The sequence below is a fragment of the Pollachius pollachius genome (assembly GCF_949987615.1).
Source record: "Pollachius pollachius genome assembly, chromosome: 7".
Classification (NCBI taxonomy): domain Eukaryota; kingdom Metazoa; phylum Chordata; class Actinopteri; order Gadiformes; family Gadidae; genus Pollachius; species Pollachius pollachius.
This window is the reverse complement of record NC_136940.1, coordinates 25,390,241-25,407,497: the sequence shown is the minus strand read 5'-3', so window position 1 is coordinate 25,407,497 and position 17,257 is coordinate 25,390,241. Positions and strand designations below refer to the sequence as shown.

At 45.8% G+C, this 17,257-nt stretch overlaps 1 protein-coding gene across 1 annotated transcript in view; it reads left to right on the top strand.

Annotated features, from left to right (window-relative positions):
* The window catches only part of lrp8 (low density lipoprotein receptor-related protein 8, apolipoprotein e receptor), a gene marked incomplete at both ends in the record, with an annotated part of 44,294 nt that overhangs the window by 9,239 nt on the left and 17,798 nt on the right, over nt 1–17,257 (top strand). The window contains one exon of the mRNA XM_079739085.1: nt 15,017–15,139. Coding sequence (XP_079595211.1) covers nt 15,017–15,139 — 123 coding nt within the window. The remainder of the gene's footprint in view (nt 1–15,016; nt 15,140–17,257) is intronic.

Here is a 17,257-nt window from a genome sequence, read left to right as displayed (position 1 = left end):
GATGACCAACCAATTCTCAGATTAAATGTGGTGAGTTGGTTGGTACCGTATTTAGAAAAAATACCTTATAGAAAGCAAGCAACAAGCAATTCATTTCGAGGCTTTGAATTCCCGTTCATGGACTGAGAGTCCATCGTGGACCTCTTCCTTGTTGTCAGTTATGGAGTGACGCCAATGTTTATTTTTTAACAAGGTTATCTTTTACTTGAAACCTCTTATGTAAATGAGCATATGGGCTTTACATCGTGGCGTCAATAGGAACTCGATCACTCGAATGCAAATCCCTTAAAGGCACAGAATTTCTTCTTTAATATCTTTGTGTTTGTTAAATCTTCCTCTGTGCCAATCTGAATAATAAGCCACAGCGACAGTTCCGGTTTGTCAAATCAGAATGGAAGCTGCGTCTTTACTTTCCAAAATATGGGATTGTAATATTGTGTTGTGAAGCCATCAGACCGACCAAGTGAGGAACCTTAACGTGGTGAGAGAGCAAAACTCTTTCAGTAACGATTGGCCCAATTGATGCAGAATTTGGTGTTGGAGGGGTCGGCACCACACGCACACACGCACACACGCACACGCACGCGCACACACGACAACAACGACGGGCACTGAGTCACTCTCTCACAGATTCATTAGTTCTCCTATTTCTCCTCCTACACTCTCCCTCTCTCTCTTTCTCTCCCAGCACCTCAGTTCCCTCCCAGGCATGTCAGCCTGTGGCGGTCCTGTTTGGGGTGGGGGGCTGAGTGGGTTGGACTGCAGAGCTGCGTTTTCACGGTGGACCCAGCCAGGCCATTAGCTGCTTGGCCAGCCTGGTTGTTCCACAATGCCCCGCATCTCCCTGCCATCGGAGCTACTGGGAGAGCGGCCTGCGTCCTGTCATGGCGGCTCTCTCCTTTCTGTACGTGTAATTAAACTTGAGTCTTTTGTGCGCGCGCTTGAGTTTCTGCCACTCAGTCCGCATATGCCAGCGAGCATTGTCTTCAGAATCCTAGGGTTCTCCGCGTGTTTTTCTGTTCTTTCCTCGTTTGCTGTTTCTCTCTCTTTTCTGATTCGCTCTTCATGTGTTTGCGTTCCTGTGTGTCCTTGTGAGCCTCTCTTGGTTTTCTTTGCGTTTTTTTTTGCGTGTGTGTGTCTGTTTGTGTGTGTGTGTCTGTGTGTCTGCAAGTGCACTCTCAGGGTCCAACCAATCTGAAGGAAGCTTCCAGTTATTTGGTGCAGATCAGTTTGATTTGAGGTTGATAAAAAACAAAAACAAAGACTCAAGTATGTCTCCTCTAAGACAAGGAATACCTTACATGACACCTTCAGTGTGTGTTCAAGTAGTTTGTGATGTTTCAGTCTTGAATATGTCCGGCCGTGGTAGGAAGCATAGCAGAGTGCGTCGTTCATGTAGGTGTTGAATGTGAAACGCGGGAATGGAATAGATTCATTTTTTTATGTTTTGGTCGATTGTCCAAACCGACGATGTCGACTCTACAGTTGGTGGGTCTGATTCTGGGGTATCCTCATGAGTTGTATTTTGTTTTGCTACAAAGAATTCCGCAAAATATCAGTTGTGACCTAGAGACCAATTTGTTCTTGCATTCATCCACAATTTCTCGTTCAAACAAGAAAATATCTCCCTTCATTTCATTAGTTATTCGTCCTCACTGTAGTGTATAGCGATGATTAATTGTATGCTCACACAGACTGCAGGTGAATGTATTTATAGATGATCCTAAATGGGGTTGAGATTGAGAATACTTGACTGACTAAAGCACTTACTTTTGCATAATTTGGGAATATTTTTCGTTGACCTCTGTGCTGTTCTTAAAAAACCTTCTTTCAGCTCGAGTAAATGGATGGGTTGCCCCTGGGGTCCGTGATCAACTGAGCGTGCTACAATTTGGAAACGTAATGTAATTATAATGAAAAAATTATATTAAATAACACGAGAGACAGTAGGCTACTAAAATAAATAATGGGATATAAAGGAAAGGGGAGATGGTAAGAAACACAAAGTGTATTCAAGGTAAACATTTTGCCAGACAAATACAATATATAAATATGATGTTCAACTTCATGGTACATAATTATTTTGTGTAACTATTTCATTGAATTTCTGATCAACAGAATAGGCTTGTTACGATTAACATCATATATAGGCTTGTTACGATCAACATCATATATATGCTTGTTACGATCAACATTGTATAGCTCCTTATGGTCAACATTATGCATAGGCTTGTTATGATCAACATAGAGCGTTCTCATAGGCCTTTTATTTTCGTCTTCTTTCTGCACATCTCTGTTCTTGAAAGAAGAGACGTATTGGAAGACATTGATGCCTACAGTGAAATTTAAATAAATGAAGGGGAATGAGCAGGATGCCATTGGCCTCTGATCCTGATACCATGCACATTGACTTCCGCTGGGTTTTCCTTTGTTACAGCTTTCTCCCAGATCTCATGCCTATGCTGATTTTATCTCCAATCTCCTCTCCTCTCTTCGTTCCCGTCTCTCTTCAGGCGAGACGCTCATAAACAGCGAGAGCATTTATTGCCGCTGCGATGGTTCCCTGAAGCGCCGGTAAAGCGTGGCCACAGCTGCGCTGCTCTTAGGAGAGGGTCCCGCTGTCTTTGTTCATCACCACTGTGGCTCAGACATGTATATCACTCTGTCCGTCCTCATCCCCCTCCCTGCAGATCACCCGTATCTGGTCGATTGATCGATCTATCTATTGATCTATCGACCTGTCGAGGTCTCTCGTTGTGCACCGTTCATTGTTTTACAGTTTAACCCCATCCCCGCCTACCTGGACTGTAGTCTTTGTTGTCTATCCTGTTGTCTCACTCACATATTCGCTCGCTATCTCTATTTCTTTATCTATATTTCTTTATCTCCATCTCTATTTCTCTATCGCTATCTCTATATCTATCTCAATCTCTATATCTCTATCACTATTTCTTTATCTATCTATATTTCTCTATTTCTCTATCTCTATCTATATTTCTTTATCTATTTCTTTATCGATCTCTATATATATATATCTCTATTTCTCTATCCTATTTATCTATCTCTATCTTTATTTCTCTCAAGAATACAAATATTTGTTTTTGTGAACTTCACCCAACTCCGTTGCTGCAGGGCTGCCATCGGACTCAATATCTACCACAATCTTCTCTTGTACGGCACCTCAGCACCGCAGTGGAAAGGATCTCCTTTTGGATCACACATTTAATCACTTCACCTCACAACATGAACTGGGACACACACACATGGGAGATGCTTTAATGGTGGGCTACCATCCATGCCATGCCCAGCATTGGCGAGAACAGAATGCATTACACACGCACGCACACAGTCTAGTTAAACAACACATGCACCTCTGCTAGTGTACAACACAATTCCAACGTGTTTGTGACCACGTACGGCCGAGTCAATGGATAAGAGTGAGAGAGTCGCATGGAAAAATGAATCCTAACCAATGAGGAGTCTTATTGATTCCTGGTTAAGGGTTGAGTGGGAAGAACAACTCAGTCCAGGCCAGAGTGAGCAGGTATCATACCCCCCCCCCGCCCCCCTGCTATAGACCACTGTGAGGAAATGCAGCTCTACTACCTGTGACCAATCAATAAGCCATTAGCAACCAGACGAGTGATTAAGAGAACATGTGTCTCGCTCCCTCTCTCTCTCTCTCGCTCCCTCTCTCTCTCTCTCTCTCTCTCTCTCTCTCCCTCTAACCCCGCCTCTCTCTCTCCCTCTCCATCTCACTCTCTCTCTCCCCTCCCTCTCTCCCTCTCTCTCTCTCCCAATCCCTCTCTCCCTCTCCCTCTCTCTCTTCCTCTCTCTCTCCCTCTCTCTCTCCCTCTCTCTCTCTACCTCTATTTCTGTCTATGCGTGTGTCTCTCTGTATATGTTTTGCAGCATATTTAAAATTTGCGTTTTTAGAACCCTCGGTGGAATCAGACCATTCCGAAAAGAATCTTGAAATGTCCAAAAGAATGTTGACGCTTGAGGTGGAATAAAAGTTTGTTTATCGTTAAAAGGTTAATGCGAATAAGGAAAAAAGAAACTCATTCTGCGTTAATTGACAGCATACAGAGCACATTGCTGTCATATTAGTAGTTCAAGCCTCTCTGTTTCCCTTCCCGGTGTGCCCTCCTTTGTCTGAGGTTTGACTGGCACTCGTTTCATTAGATCCTCTGGCTGCACCCCTTTCTTCTCAGACGGAGCTATACAGCGACTCTGCTCCTTATCTCAATCAACCCACTCCTAATATTTGCATAACGGCAGCGGATGGCGGCTCGTAAATCTGCATGTTGTTTTGCAGGTTTCCTGAATACGTGGTTGAAATCCGTTTGGATGAAGCACACCTTGTGTCTCCGTCTGTGCTCCTCTGTGCTTCTCTCTTCATCTCTGCCTTTCCCTTTGGCTCGTTCCAGCGCCTGTCTAACATGGCGAGGGTGAATCGATGGATCTGAGCCCATAAGCCGCCCCCGCTGCCTCCTCCTCCGTACAGGAAGTAGCGCTCCGTGTAACGAGATGGAAAACATAGAGCAGCTAAAGATGGCTGTTTCACTAAATAACCATTAGGGGGGGCGGGGGGGCGTGCTGAGCTTATTAGGGGGGCTTTACTTTGGCACACATCTGAAGCCCCATATCCTGTGATCTCATTGAGGAGCTTTGGGGGGGAGCACCGCTCCCCTCCTCTGTCACCCTGGGAGGGGGGCCCTTCAGGGCCTCTGCTCAGACCTCTGCTCCAATAATGCTCCATTTAAACTTTTATAGGGATTCAATTCAATTCAATTTTATTTTTTTGTATAGCCCTTAATCACCATCACAGTCTCAAAGGGTTTAACTGGCCAAATATTTATGACACCCCCCTTTACCCAAGCCCCCACAAGGGCAAGAAAAAACTCCCTTGAATCAGCAAGGAAGAAATCTTGAGGATAAACGCATGGCAGGGGATCCCTTCTTCCAGGGATGGTCAGGAGTGCAATGGGTGCCATAATTGACATACAGGTAAATACATGCAAAACATATTAAATTGATGATGGGGTGCTGGCCGGTTAACCATGAGGAGAGTCCAGGCATCCAGTCGCAGTCACCGCAGCATGCTAGAACAGACAGAATAGTGAATTAGAAGGGAAGAGTACATAGTGGAAATGTATACTGCTATTAATTTAGTAACTGCATTAACAAAAGCACAAACAAACACGCAGTGGTCATCGCATCGCATCTGTATCGTTTTCTGTATCGATTATCCTTAGGACAGATCCCTAAATAAACCAGAAGGCTGGTGAGAGAAGAAACTCTGCGAGCTACGACCTCCAGGTCTTGTTTTGGTGGAAACAAAGGCAAGCTTTACCTCTATGCTTGTGAAATGAGCTGTACTACTGCAGAAAGCCAGGGCATAACAATGTAACACTCAGTCGACCTCGTAATGCCAGAGAAAATACATTTTCCATTGTCAGAGGCTCCTTTAGAAGAGCAATTCAATTCATTCATAAACTTAGCTGATACACGCTGTGTGTGAGCTTGGTCTGTTAACATTGCACAGATGTGTCTGCTCCCTGCTCTGAAACAGCTGGGCTGCCAGGTCCCTTCTGCCAGCAGCTCATTGTCTTAACTGTGAGCACTTCTTGAAATGCATCCGTGTTAGAAATTCTAAATGGTCTCATGGCTTCCTTGCTGGTGCATGGTGCTTGACTACTTCTGGGAAATGTTCTAGCAGGTGATCAAGTGTGTGTTACCCTGTAGTGAGTCCACGTGATGCTACAGAATCAGAAGCTATTGTGAAAGAGTGTCAGTGTTGTGACACATTCAAAGGCACTCCAGAGTAGGGAGGAGATATCCCTTAACCCAAACTTCACCCCCTCCTCCTTAGCAGAGGAGGAGGTGACAGCGTGAGAGGGTGAGGCCGTGGGTGGGGTCAGCAGGAGGTTTCATTTCTGAAGCATGTGATGCACCTGGCAGGCGACAGTTGAGCCAGCGTGACGCACATGGCAGGCCATAATGGCATTCATAAACCCAGGATGGAACCGCCAGGTTTTTTTTACGGGCCCAAGTTAGGAAGCTTGTGATGTTGGGACATTTATCCACTCATGTCACGCATGCTAGGCGGTCAGTAAACTGATCAAAAGGATTCCTGTTGCACCTCTGACTCCTCCTCATGTTGTAGAGCAGAGTAGTGATTGACTGTATCGGCTGCCTGGCTAGAGTATCTCCCTACCGTTTTCGATCATCCACTCAGTTGGTACATCTGTCTGCTGTCCTGTGTTTGAAGGGACGGTATTTCCTCAACCAAAGGTCTCCCCTTCTCTCCGTGTTCGCTTGGTTTTGTCTTGTTGAGTGTTGCGATCGGCCACGTCGCCCCATAGCAGGGGACGTGAGGCATTGTGTGTTCCCCTTCTGCTGCTGTGACTGTTTCTCCTCCGTCACCATGGTTACCGTCCAAAAACTCTTCTGTAAGCCACCTGCATCCCATGTGATCTGTCGCCGGCGGGGGGGCTCAGTCCTATAGGGATTAGTGCAGGTGCTCTGTTTTAAAAAAAAAACAACAAAATTCCATTTCCTTGCAGTCTTTATCAGGTTATAGGGATCAACTGGCCCCGAGGCCCAAGTAATACAATTAAGATCTTAGGATCCCAAAAAAAAAAGGCGGCTTGTCGGTGTGTGCACAACAGATGAACAGACAAAGCTTTTCCCCCAGAGTGAAGATCAGTCTCATTTTCAATGCTGCATGGACACGATGGATTTCTTTGTCTGTGGTATTGGTGTGCTGGATTGACATTGTGACCTCGCGATGCATTCCATCCGTCTTCTTCTTAAACCAACGTTCAGTCTGGCAGGCAAACCTGGAGTTAGCAGACAGATGGTCTGAATTGGATGCTACGTCTATCGCAGGGTCACAAACAAACACTTTAACACCATGCACACTGCTGAACAATATGGCTCATCAGTTGAAACAACAAATTGTTTCCAAAACGTACAATCAGTAAAAGTCGAAGCCTAAAGGTGGACTTGTTTGTATTTCCACACTCCTCAAAGCGCAGTGTACTTTAAGGCTTGTTTAAACTAAGGGAACGACCCCAATACAACCTACTGGCAGCTTGACGCCAGTTACAACACATGTCTCTAATACATGTTTGATCTGCTCTGCAGCCATTAGCCCACCCCCCCCCCATTCCCACACTGTCTGCTTTGTGCTCCACATAATAGCCTTGGCCGCCATGTAACCATTGTGGCTGCGCGCCGCGTGCTTTCAGCACAGATAGAAAGATATTTGGGATGATGCGAATGAGGCGCCTTTCTGCTCTAAAGGTGAAGGCATTGTGTTGGGCCCTATTCAGTAAGGAGGGAGGATGAGGCGTGGTGATGAGGACATCTCGCTGCTATCTGCAAAAACCCAAGGGCTCGGTAGCGTGTATTCCTCTGCCAATAATGTAGAGCTCAGCCTCGGTTGGAACACTACACAGCCTGTGAGGCGCTGGAAGCATTCAGGAGCAATCACACGCAACACCCAATTACTTGAATCATAAAGGGTGTGTGTTTCTGTGTGTATTTGTAAAATGCAATGCGTGCCAACACAATGCAGACAGAAACCAATGCTACATCAAAACCACGAGCAGGGCGGCTTTTCCTTATTATTGCCACATTTCTTCCATCGGCTATAATAAATAATGTAAAATTCATACTCCACCTCTGCTTTTTGATTGGACTAAAGTCCTGGGAGTGTGATTGTGTTTGCCCCCTGCAGCCCCTGGTAGCGAGCTCACAGCTACAGCCACTCGCCTGTTGGCAGCAGTGGGGAAATCAACAGTGTCACAGCTGTGAATTATTCCTTTGGAGTTGAGCTAACATTCCTACCCGGGCCGGCTTGCCTTCACAAGTGTGTGTGTGTGTGTGTGTGTGTGTGTGTGTGTGTGTGTGTGTGTGTGCGTGCGCGTGTGCGCGTGTGTGTATGCATTCAGGACTTGAAGATCTAGTCAAAATAGTAAGGATAAAGTTAGAGTTCCAGGGATGCATGCTTGCTGTTTTTACTGTCGGGCCGCTGGTAGACGAATCGCTTCAGAACACCCGAACATTTAACACGGGGGCCCTTCCAAACAAACCAACTGAGGGAACTGCTCTCTTTCTCCTCTACATTGAACTGATTTTTAAATGGGTTCTATGAAGCTTTATTTACATGGTGGACAAGTCCCCTCCTAACCCCCCCCCCCCCCCCACACACACACACACACACACACACACACACACACACACACACACACACCGCTCCTCCCCAATGGCTCAAAGGGGAGAAGACTTCCTTGCATCCTGATCGACCTGGCTTGCCGTTCCCGGGCCTCCCATGAATACTGATGCTCCGGCTGCCAGCTCCGTTCTGCCGGGCAGACCAGAGCTCTAGACTACCTTATAAATGGCCGTCACTGGAGAGGCTGACTGGGGAATGCAAGGTGCATGATGGGAGATGTGATTACAGTCAGCCCCGCTTAGCCCTCGTCAAGTATGCAAGACAGAGTATGTTTCGACGTGGTGTGCGTGCACGTCTGACTCAGTCTTTCTGCCAGAGGTGAAGTGACCTCCAACAAATCTAACCGATCCACCGAGGGCCTGCATGCGGTCGATGTCTTGATTGACGCATGAAAACACAACACAAACACACGTAGGGACGTAGGGTACAGGGGAGCGATATGAACATAGTTATTTCCTGACAGTGGAGTCCAATCAGATCAAGGGAAAGTCCTAAACGTCCTTTGCTTTGAGCTTGATGCTGTACGTTACGTACAGTAAGTTTGCCTCTGCTGGCGTGCAACACCTGACTACCTGTGTAAGGGTTCCTACCTCAATACAGTACCCACCTCCACCGCCACCCAGAGCAACCGAACGGTATTACATCACTGCGTAATAAACCAATCGAAAAGGTGAAAACAGCTGCAACAAGAACGATGTGGCATTCTGGACGAACTCAGTTTCTTTTGTCTGGTCTCTCTTATGCAAATGAAGTGGATTATGCCTTGCTACTATGAAGTCTTGTCAGACGGATGAAAAGAGCTTACATATTTTCCATTTTTTCTTTTATCTTTCATCTCTTTAAAATAACAATTGAATGATTGACGGAATTCTATGCTGTGACGTTTATCGATTTAGGCCATTCTGGAGAATGCATTGCCGAGAAGATACTGGATTCCCACCATCATAACCACCACACAACCCCATCAAAAAGGAATCGTGCCCTTTTTAAATAAATACTGTTTTATTCACAGTGTACCCATTTAAAGATTTAGTATTCCTGTTCTCGCTGGCACTGTCTGTGCACGTGCTGTTGTATCCATCTTGAATGCAGTTCAGAGCAGGAGACGTGAATTCTGCAGGCTCTTACTGACTGCTCCAATCGGGCAGGCAGCCTGGCCAAGTCGTTTTTGAGAGCAGGCTGAAACGTTGATGAGGAGCCATTTGCATCTCTGAAAGCCGAGGAAGAGGCCAGCGTTGTTCGCTGCAAGCAGAAAGGAAAGCTGAGCCCGCCGTCCACCTCTCACTCCTGGCCCCTCTATCCGGTGGCCCTGATGAGTCATGTGATGAGGACACCTGCTGCAAGCCTTTCAGTGCCCAGGTCAGCGTCAGAGGACAACACAGGACATCATCAAAGAAAGGGTCTGGCAGCTGGAAAGAGAGATGGTCCGAATGAACAGAGAGACAGACAACAACACAGCCATCCAGTGGCCCAGTTCACCCCAGCTGAACAGCATGCAGACGCACACAAACACACTCAGTCTGACGTATTTGTCATCATTACTGAGTAGTCTTTACTTAAAGGTGTCGTATGGATCAATTCTGCAATAGAATATCAAAAAATTTATTGATCTAACTTATTATGCAACTCTGACAAGTGGCTAATGCCAGCCATCCAATGCAGTGTTTACCACACTTTACTGGGGTTATTTCTATTTAGATTTTCTTCTTCTGTCCGGGAGAACAAAGCCATCCACGATCAACAGCATTCCCCGTTCATAGACCATTTCTTTCCAAATGGGTATTGGGCACTTGTGAAGCGGCGCCCAACACGTTGATTCTCTCTCTCACACACTGATGACGGACCATCTGTGGTCGCCCCTCCTCTCAGTGATGCTCTGAATCAGAAGAAGACGAGACGTCGGAGGAACGACTGTTGTTTCCCCGCCGAAAGAGATAGCTGGCTGAATCCACTAACAGAATCAATCCAGAGTTCACAAATCAGCATGAGGAAGGCCCAAAATACCGGGATACTCTGATCGAACACAGAGTCTAAATCTCACAAAGTTCTCCTTTATTCGTGCTTTGTTGTTATTTTGCTGCGGAATAGGTCTGGGATGGTTTGAACGCGTACGGAATGTCAGGTGAATCTGTATTCCGTACGGCCTCGGTGCAGTACCTCTACGGTCGGGGTCGTAGACAGGAGGAGGAGGGGGCAGAACAGAAGAAGGCCGTGAGGGGGGGGGGGGGGGCGTAAGGGGGAACGAGATGCCCTATTTGTATTCCAGGGGCCCGGCGTCTCCATGGATACGCTAAGGGGACTGAAAGCATGTGGAAGTAGGAAACACTGCAGAAGCCCGTCAACAAGCGTGTCCAAACCCCCCCCCCCCCATCCCTGGGTAAAAAACAAGAGGCGAGACCAAACCAGGGGGTGGAGGGGTGAAGGTAACTCAGGGTTATTGACCGAACCCTCTCCGTCTGAGAACTGTGCCACAGAGAGGAGAACACTGAGTATCATTAAACCTGTTTTTATACACAGGCCGTTCTACCTTTTGAAACATCAGACGTTGTAAAGATGCGCCGGGTTCCTCGTCCGGCCTCCAGAGAAGGAGATCCGTGTGTGTGAGGGCTCCAGCAGGGGAAGAGCCCCAGCGGACGAACCTCATCAGACTGTCATTCCAAGGCCGAGCTGTCATGCCATTTCAAGGGGAGCAACACGAGCCACAACATTTGGCGCTTTACAAAGGACAGCTTTTACGGGACGCTTTAAGAGCCACACAAACAGCTCAGTCTAACCCGCGTGTCCCTCACTGTTGTCGCCGCCGCCCGACGGCCACAGAGGGCTGTTTAGGGCCGATGGGAACGGCTTAGCGATTGTGTAATTTTATCCATACAGAGGTTGATGACGGATCAGAGGAGACTAAGAGGGATTAGCAGGGGAAACATGATTGGCTTGACGGTGGACCAAAGCCGCTGCCGCCCCGATGGGTCGAGGCGGTGGTCATCAGAACAGCAGGCCCTCCCTTAACCCCTCGCCGGAGAATTAGGATTAAAAGTAAAAAGTACATTTCTGTCATTTATGGGTGACAAATGGTGGTGAGTGTGTATGAGACTTTTGGGCAGAGTGTATGTGGGTGAGGGGGGTGGTGTGTGTGTGTGTGTGTGTGTGTGTGTGTGTGTGTGTGTGTGTGTGTGTGTGTGTGTGTGTGTGTGTGTGTGTGTGTGTGTGTGTGTGAGAGATGAGAAATATCTAAACTTAAATAATAAGTTAATATATATATATATAATAATATATTTATATAATATATATATAATAATATATATAATATATAAAATGACCTTGCACACACAAAAGATACCGTTCTGCAACCGGAAGGGTACGCCATCTCACGTCACCTCTGTGTGTCCGTTTATTTAATCTGACGCAATGCAATGCAATGCTTCTTCCAAAAAATATTTATTGAGTTACTTTTGACCAAAGAGACAAAGAGACATGGGGAAAAAACAAAGAGAGAGAGAGAATGAGGGAGGATGGTAGAGAGAGGGAGGGTGGTGGAGAGAGAGAGAGAGAGAGAGAGAGAGGGTGGTAGAGAGAGAGAGGGTGGTAGAGAGAGAGAGAGAGAGAGAGAGAGAGAGGGTGGTAGAGAGAGGGAGGGTGGTAGAGAGAGAGAGAGAGAGAGAGAGAGAGAGAGAGAGGGTGGTAGAGAGAGAGAGGGTGGTAGAGAGAGAGAGAGAGAGAGATAGAGAGAGAGAGGGTGGTAGAGAGAGAGAGGGTGGTAGAGAGAGAGAGAGAGAGAGATAGAGAGAGGGTGGTAGAGAGAGAGAGAGAGAGAGAGAGAGTGAGAGAGAGAGCGAGAGAGAGAGATGTTGGCATAGAGGTAGAGAGAGGGAAGGGGTGGTAAAGAGAGAGAGAGAGGGTGGCAGAAAGATAGAAGGAGGGGGTGGTATAGAGAGAGAAGGAGGTAGAGAGAGAGAGAGAGAGAGAGAGAGGGTGAGAGAGAAAGAGTGAGAGAGAGAGAGAGAGAGAGAGAGAGAGAGAGTGAGAGTGTGAGGGAGAGAGAGGGAGAGAGGGAGTTTGTGGAGGCGGAGGTATGATGTGGGATTAGGCGTTGCAGAGGAGACAGGAGAAGAGAGGCGTATGTGCGCTCGCTGCTTGGTGGAATACAGAGAAGCGGCACATCCTGTCACAGATTCCTAAAAACACAATACTCTCAGCATCCAGGCAACGCTCAGCAGGGAGCTGGAATATTGAATCTAACCTTGACACATCTCACTTGCCCTTGCCGCGCGGTCCTTTGAACAGAGGGAGAAGCTCACCTGCTCCTCCATCAACTCCTTTTTGATGGGATCAATCATGTTTTTGAAATTATAAAACCTTTTGAATTATAAAACCTATCTATCTTTCTATCTACCTATCTATCTATGTTGATGATGGAGTTGATAATGGCAGTAGCTAAAAAAAATAGGTTGTGTATTCGTCGCCTGTTTCAGCCGTGTTGGAAAAATAAATCCAGACTTATCTCACAAAGGGCCGAGCTGTGGGCGTTCTTTGTTGTAAATTCTTTGTCTTCCGAACTTCAAGTGTGCTTTTGAAACAAGACATGAGACGAATTAAGGAGATGAGGCAGATTGAGTTGAATCCATCTAGCAGGCAGTGGCCCGGTACGAGAAGCAAAGCAGTGTGTTGACGACCATACGAGCCGTCAGACACGTGATACGGCAGGCAGCTCTGAAGGCGTGCACTGCATTACTAAACACGGGAAGCCCTTCACCGATGGAGAACACATGAAGGAGGCATTCCTCATAATTTCGGAGGTTATATTCAATGGATTACCAAACAAAGTCACAATCATCTCCAGGATTAGAGAAATGCCTGTGAGAACTGTAGAAAGACGTATTACTGATATAGCCGAAAACGTACACCAGCAAACTCCTGCACTGAAATGTGCTTTGTTGTTCTTTAGTGTTGCTGCAAGCAGGGACAGTAATCTGTAAGTTTGAATTAATTGTATTTTGTGCCCTAGTCGTGTGTGTGTGTGTGTGTGTGTGTGTGTGTGTGTGTGTGTGTGTGTGTGTGTGTGTGTGTGTGTGTGTGTGTGTGTGTGTGTGTGTGTGTGCGCGCGTGTGCCAGACAGTGTTTTTCAGTAGCTGCTCTACCCTGGTATTTTGGTATTCTGCGTGGATTTCATTTGATGTATTATTCTTGGCAAAACTGGAAGGAATGATAAATTTTGGCAGAGAAATTATTTTAATGGCATTTTGCTTTTGTTTTTCAAATAATCGAAGCTTAGAATTAGGTTATTTCTCTCCATTTGACCTTTAGCTAAAAAGTTTTGCCATTGCTTGCTCTTAAAATGAAGTGAATACCTTGTGCGATGAGCGATGACACTTATAGGGGACTGTTTTTCATCACAATTAAGTGAGGAAGGCATTGACAACATCAAATGTTGTCAGAGTTGCAAATCTAATCATTAGATGGACTTACACTGTTGAAGGATCTCCAGACAATAGGGTTAAGTCACTAAATGTCGATGTTGTTATCTTTGCTCTTGCCGAATAAAGTTGAAAGTAAAGCAAATGTTTCCTAGAGAAAAAATGCCTACGTTTAGTTATATTCATTGTTATTTAGTCTTCCTTATTATAAAATGTTGAGATTGCTCCGTTGATAACACTACATCTTCCTTCGGTTTGACTGTCATTGGTTAATGAGGATCTGGAACTCCTCCCCCATGCGCTGATTTGGTCTTATATTCTTCCAATTGTTATTATTTTATTTTTCTATTTTCAAGAGGCTTGCAGCCAGATCAAACTCCAGATTAAAAAGGAACGTGATCGCAAGATCAGGATGATCTGACAAAGACAGGTGTAAACCTTAAATCATTAAGTACTCTTATCTCCAAAGGAAAATGATGACGATCACCGTAAAATGTCTTCGATTGTAATGACTTCTTATCTGCATAGAGTTTGTGTGTTTGTGTGTGTGTGTGTGTGTGTGTGTGTGTGTGTGTGTGTGTGTGTGTGTGTGTGTGTGTGTGTGTGTGTGTGTGTGTGTGTGTGTGTGTGTGCTCCCAAGCTGTCGTCTGAGAGAAGCAGGTCAGTGGGGGGGTGGTGGATTTTCTCTTGGCACCAAGGAGATTTGTTCAGGCTTCAGGGAGCTGTAATTCCATTACACAAACACTCCCTCTTCCTCTCTCCATCTTCTTCTTACCAGTCCAATAAGTAAATAACAGCTGTGATTGATTTCTGCTTGTAAGGTTAACAGCATGTAAAATAGCTGGTGTTCCTTAGAACTGATATATATCTATATAATATATGTTTTAATATACATCATATATGTTATATATTATATTATTAGTTCTCCACCTGCTTCTGAAGACGTGACAGAAGACAGGGGTCTTCTGAGAAAGTCACCCAGGTGGAGAGTTGCAGTGGACCGTGTTACACTTTGTTTTTAAACATTTCTGATATCATAGGTTTTCTATTCACTTTTTTGCTGTCAGTGTCCCGCCTCTCCCCGCCCCCCCCCAAAAAAAGAAATGAGTTTCGATGTGAGGTGATGAGATGGGTTCTGACGGGAGCTCTTGAAGGATGAAAAGCCCATGCTGAGTTTCAGTTTGTCAGTTCTGATACATTATTGAATGCAAGGCGTGCCAACTTCCCCACATTTTGGCTGTCCAACGTAACGAAGGATACCTTTGACGCTTGGCAAGTTTGACACTCTTTAGACATGTTTATTTTTTTCAAATACATGTATTTAAATATTCCCTGTCTGTCTTTCCCTTTGTGTCAACAGCAAAGAAGACGTGCGCCACCACAGACTTTGCCTGCACGAACGGACAGTGCGTGCCCGCTAGGTGGCGCTGCGACGGGGAGCCGGAGTGTGCGGATGGTTCCGATGAGGCTGACGTCACCTGCAGTAAGTAGCCACGCACTGATGCAACACTGCACATATACTGACGGACTTTACACATAGCGACGCACAATCGCACAGACTTCTAACCGGTAAAGGTACAACACGCTCATTATGGGCTCAGCGTATTTTCTGTTCAGCCATTTCCACCGCGTATGGGCTGGTGTAGGGCCGGTGTAGGACTGGAGCAGGTGGTTGTGGGTTCGAGTCTGGCCAAAGTATCACAACTTTTATGAAATACATTATGCCTGTTTGTCTTAGAGCCATTGTTGTTAATGTTTCCGTTTGTAGATATTTAAAACAGGTTTATTGCAGAGTTGAAGGATAAATTATTCAAAGAGCAGGGATCACATGCTGCCGAGAAGGACACCTCCCTTCGATCTGGTGATTGTTTAACATGTGCTCATTGATTGTACAACACCTCACCCAGCCCGAGAGAAAATAACAATTACAAACTAAAACTATTTAACTGTCGAGCTTAAAAAGTATCGTCAAATGGTATTGGTATATTGGTATCCCCTTTCCCCAACGGCCTCTAATTCCATCCATCGCTAAGCCTTTATTATCAACTCTACGGCTCCATGTGCAGTGAGGCGTTGTTTGGCCGGGCCTGGTGGAGAGACGCTGGATGTCCCAGTGTGTTCCAGTATGGAGTCACATGGCTGTACTGGTTAATACTCTGATATGAGGGGGAGGTGCAGGTCGTGTCGCTGGACAGTTTCAATTTCATGCTCCAGGTTCTGACTGTGCGTTGGCTAATTTCCCCCGTGGTCTCCCTCTGTCTCTGTCTGTCTGTCTCTCGTTTTTTTCAAGCTCAAAGGTTCAAAGGGAATAATTGGCATGCAAAACATACATTTACATTGCCAAAGCAACAAAAGTACAAATAAGATGCAAACATAACATACAATGAAAAAGTATGTTTATTATTTGAGGTAATGAGATATGCCCGTATAGGGTTGAGTTAATCAAACTATTTGACGATATACTGTACATGCATTAAGGCCTTACTTTTAATTAAATAGTTGAAACATGCATTTGCTAACAGCGGCCTTGTCGTTGAAGTTAGGTCCCTTAAGTGTCCAGTATAAGCGACAATATGTCCAGGGAAATTACACCTTCACAATCTCAACAGACATATACATATCATACTCCTGAGGATTGATTGACTAGAGTCCGAGCTTAAAGCTCTGCTTAAGAAACGAGGTTAATGAGCAGCAGTCGGCCCTGCGGATCAATGGGAACCCAAGGGCCTGCGATTAGGAGACCGATCCATAGGCCTCTCCGGACCAGTATGACCACTGCAGTACAGAGAGGAAGCAGCCTCTCTGTTGTCCTCTTGTCTTACTCTTTATAATGTTAGCATCTCCTGAAGGCAGTCATTTAGCTAATTATTCATGCGTTGCAATTCCACAAAGAGATGAACAATGTTTTACAGGAGGCACCGATTTCCGAAGCACAACACATGTTTAGCCGTGATCCAGTCTTTAGCATTCCAAAGCATAGTGTGTGTCCTTGTGTGTGTGTGTTTCTGTAGATGCATCTTTCCCTGGTTTAAACCGCTGCGTTTCGATGCATAATGTCCAATTCAATTGTGAACAGTATATGAGCCAAATTACCCCCAACAGTATAGGGTTTATGTTGCATGGGGAGACATGCCTGCAGGATTCATGGCTTAATGGCAGAAGCAAATGAGATCATCTGAGTTATGAGATGCCAGTAGCCCTGGGGTCTCTGAGCGTAATACAGTGTGTCTAACAAACTCCATCACCCCTTGACTTCCTTCCCTCTCATTATTTCTTCCGTTTTCTCACGGACCAATTATAGTCTGTCCTATGATTGGTCGCAATTTTCTTAACCCCAGTCCGACCTCACGGTTTCCCACCCCCTTCAGTGTCACCCTTGGCTGTTTGTCCTTCTGGACGTTCTCCGTCTGTCTGTTTGCATTATGTTGATCTGAGTCGCTCCGCCCCTTCACTGCTGGATGCCTCACGAGCCGTCTGTACTTCCTGCCTCGGGCTCAACCCACACGAGGTCTCCAGTGTAATGCATTATCAGTGCAGATGTGTCCTCGTTGAGCTAAATCATTTGTCCATGTATGTTTATTTCCTGACATTTGGGGGGCAA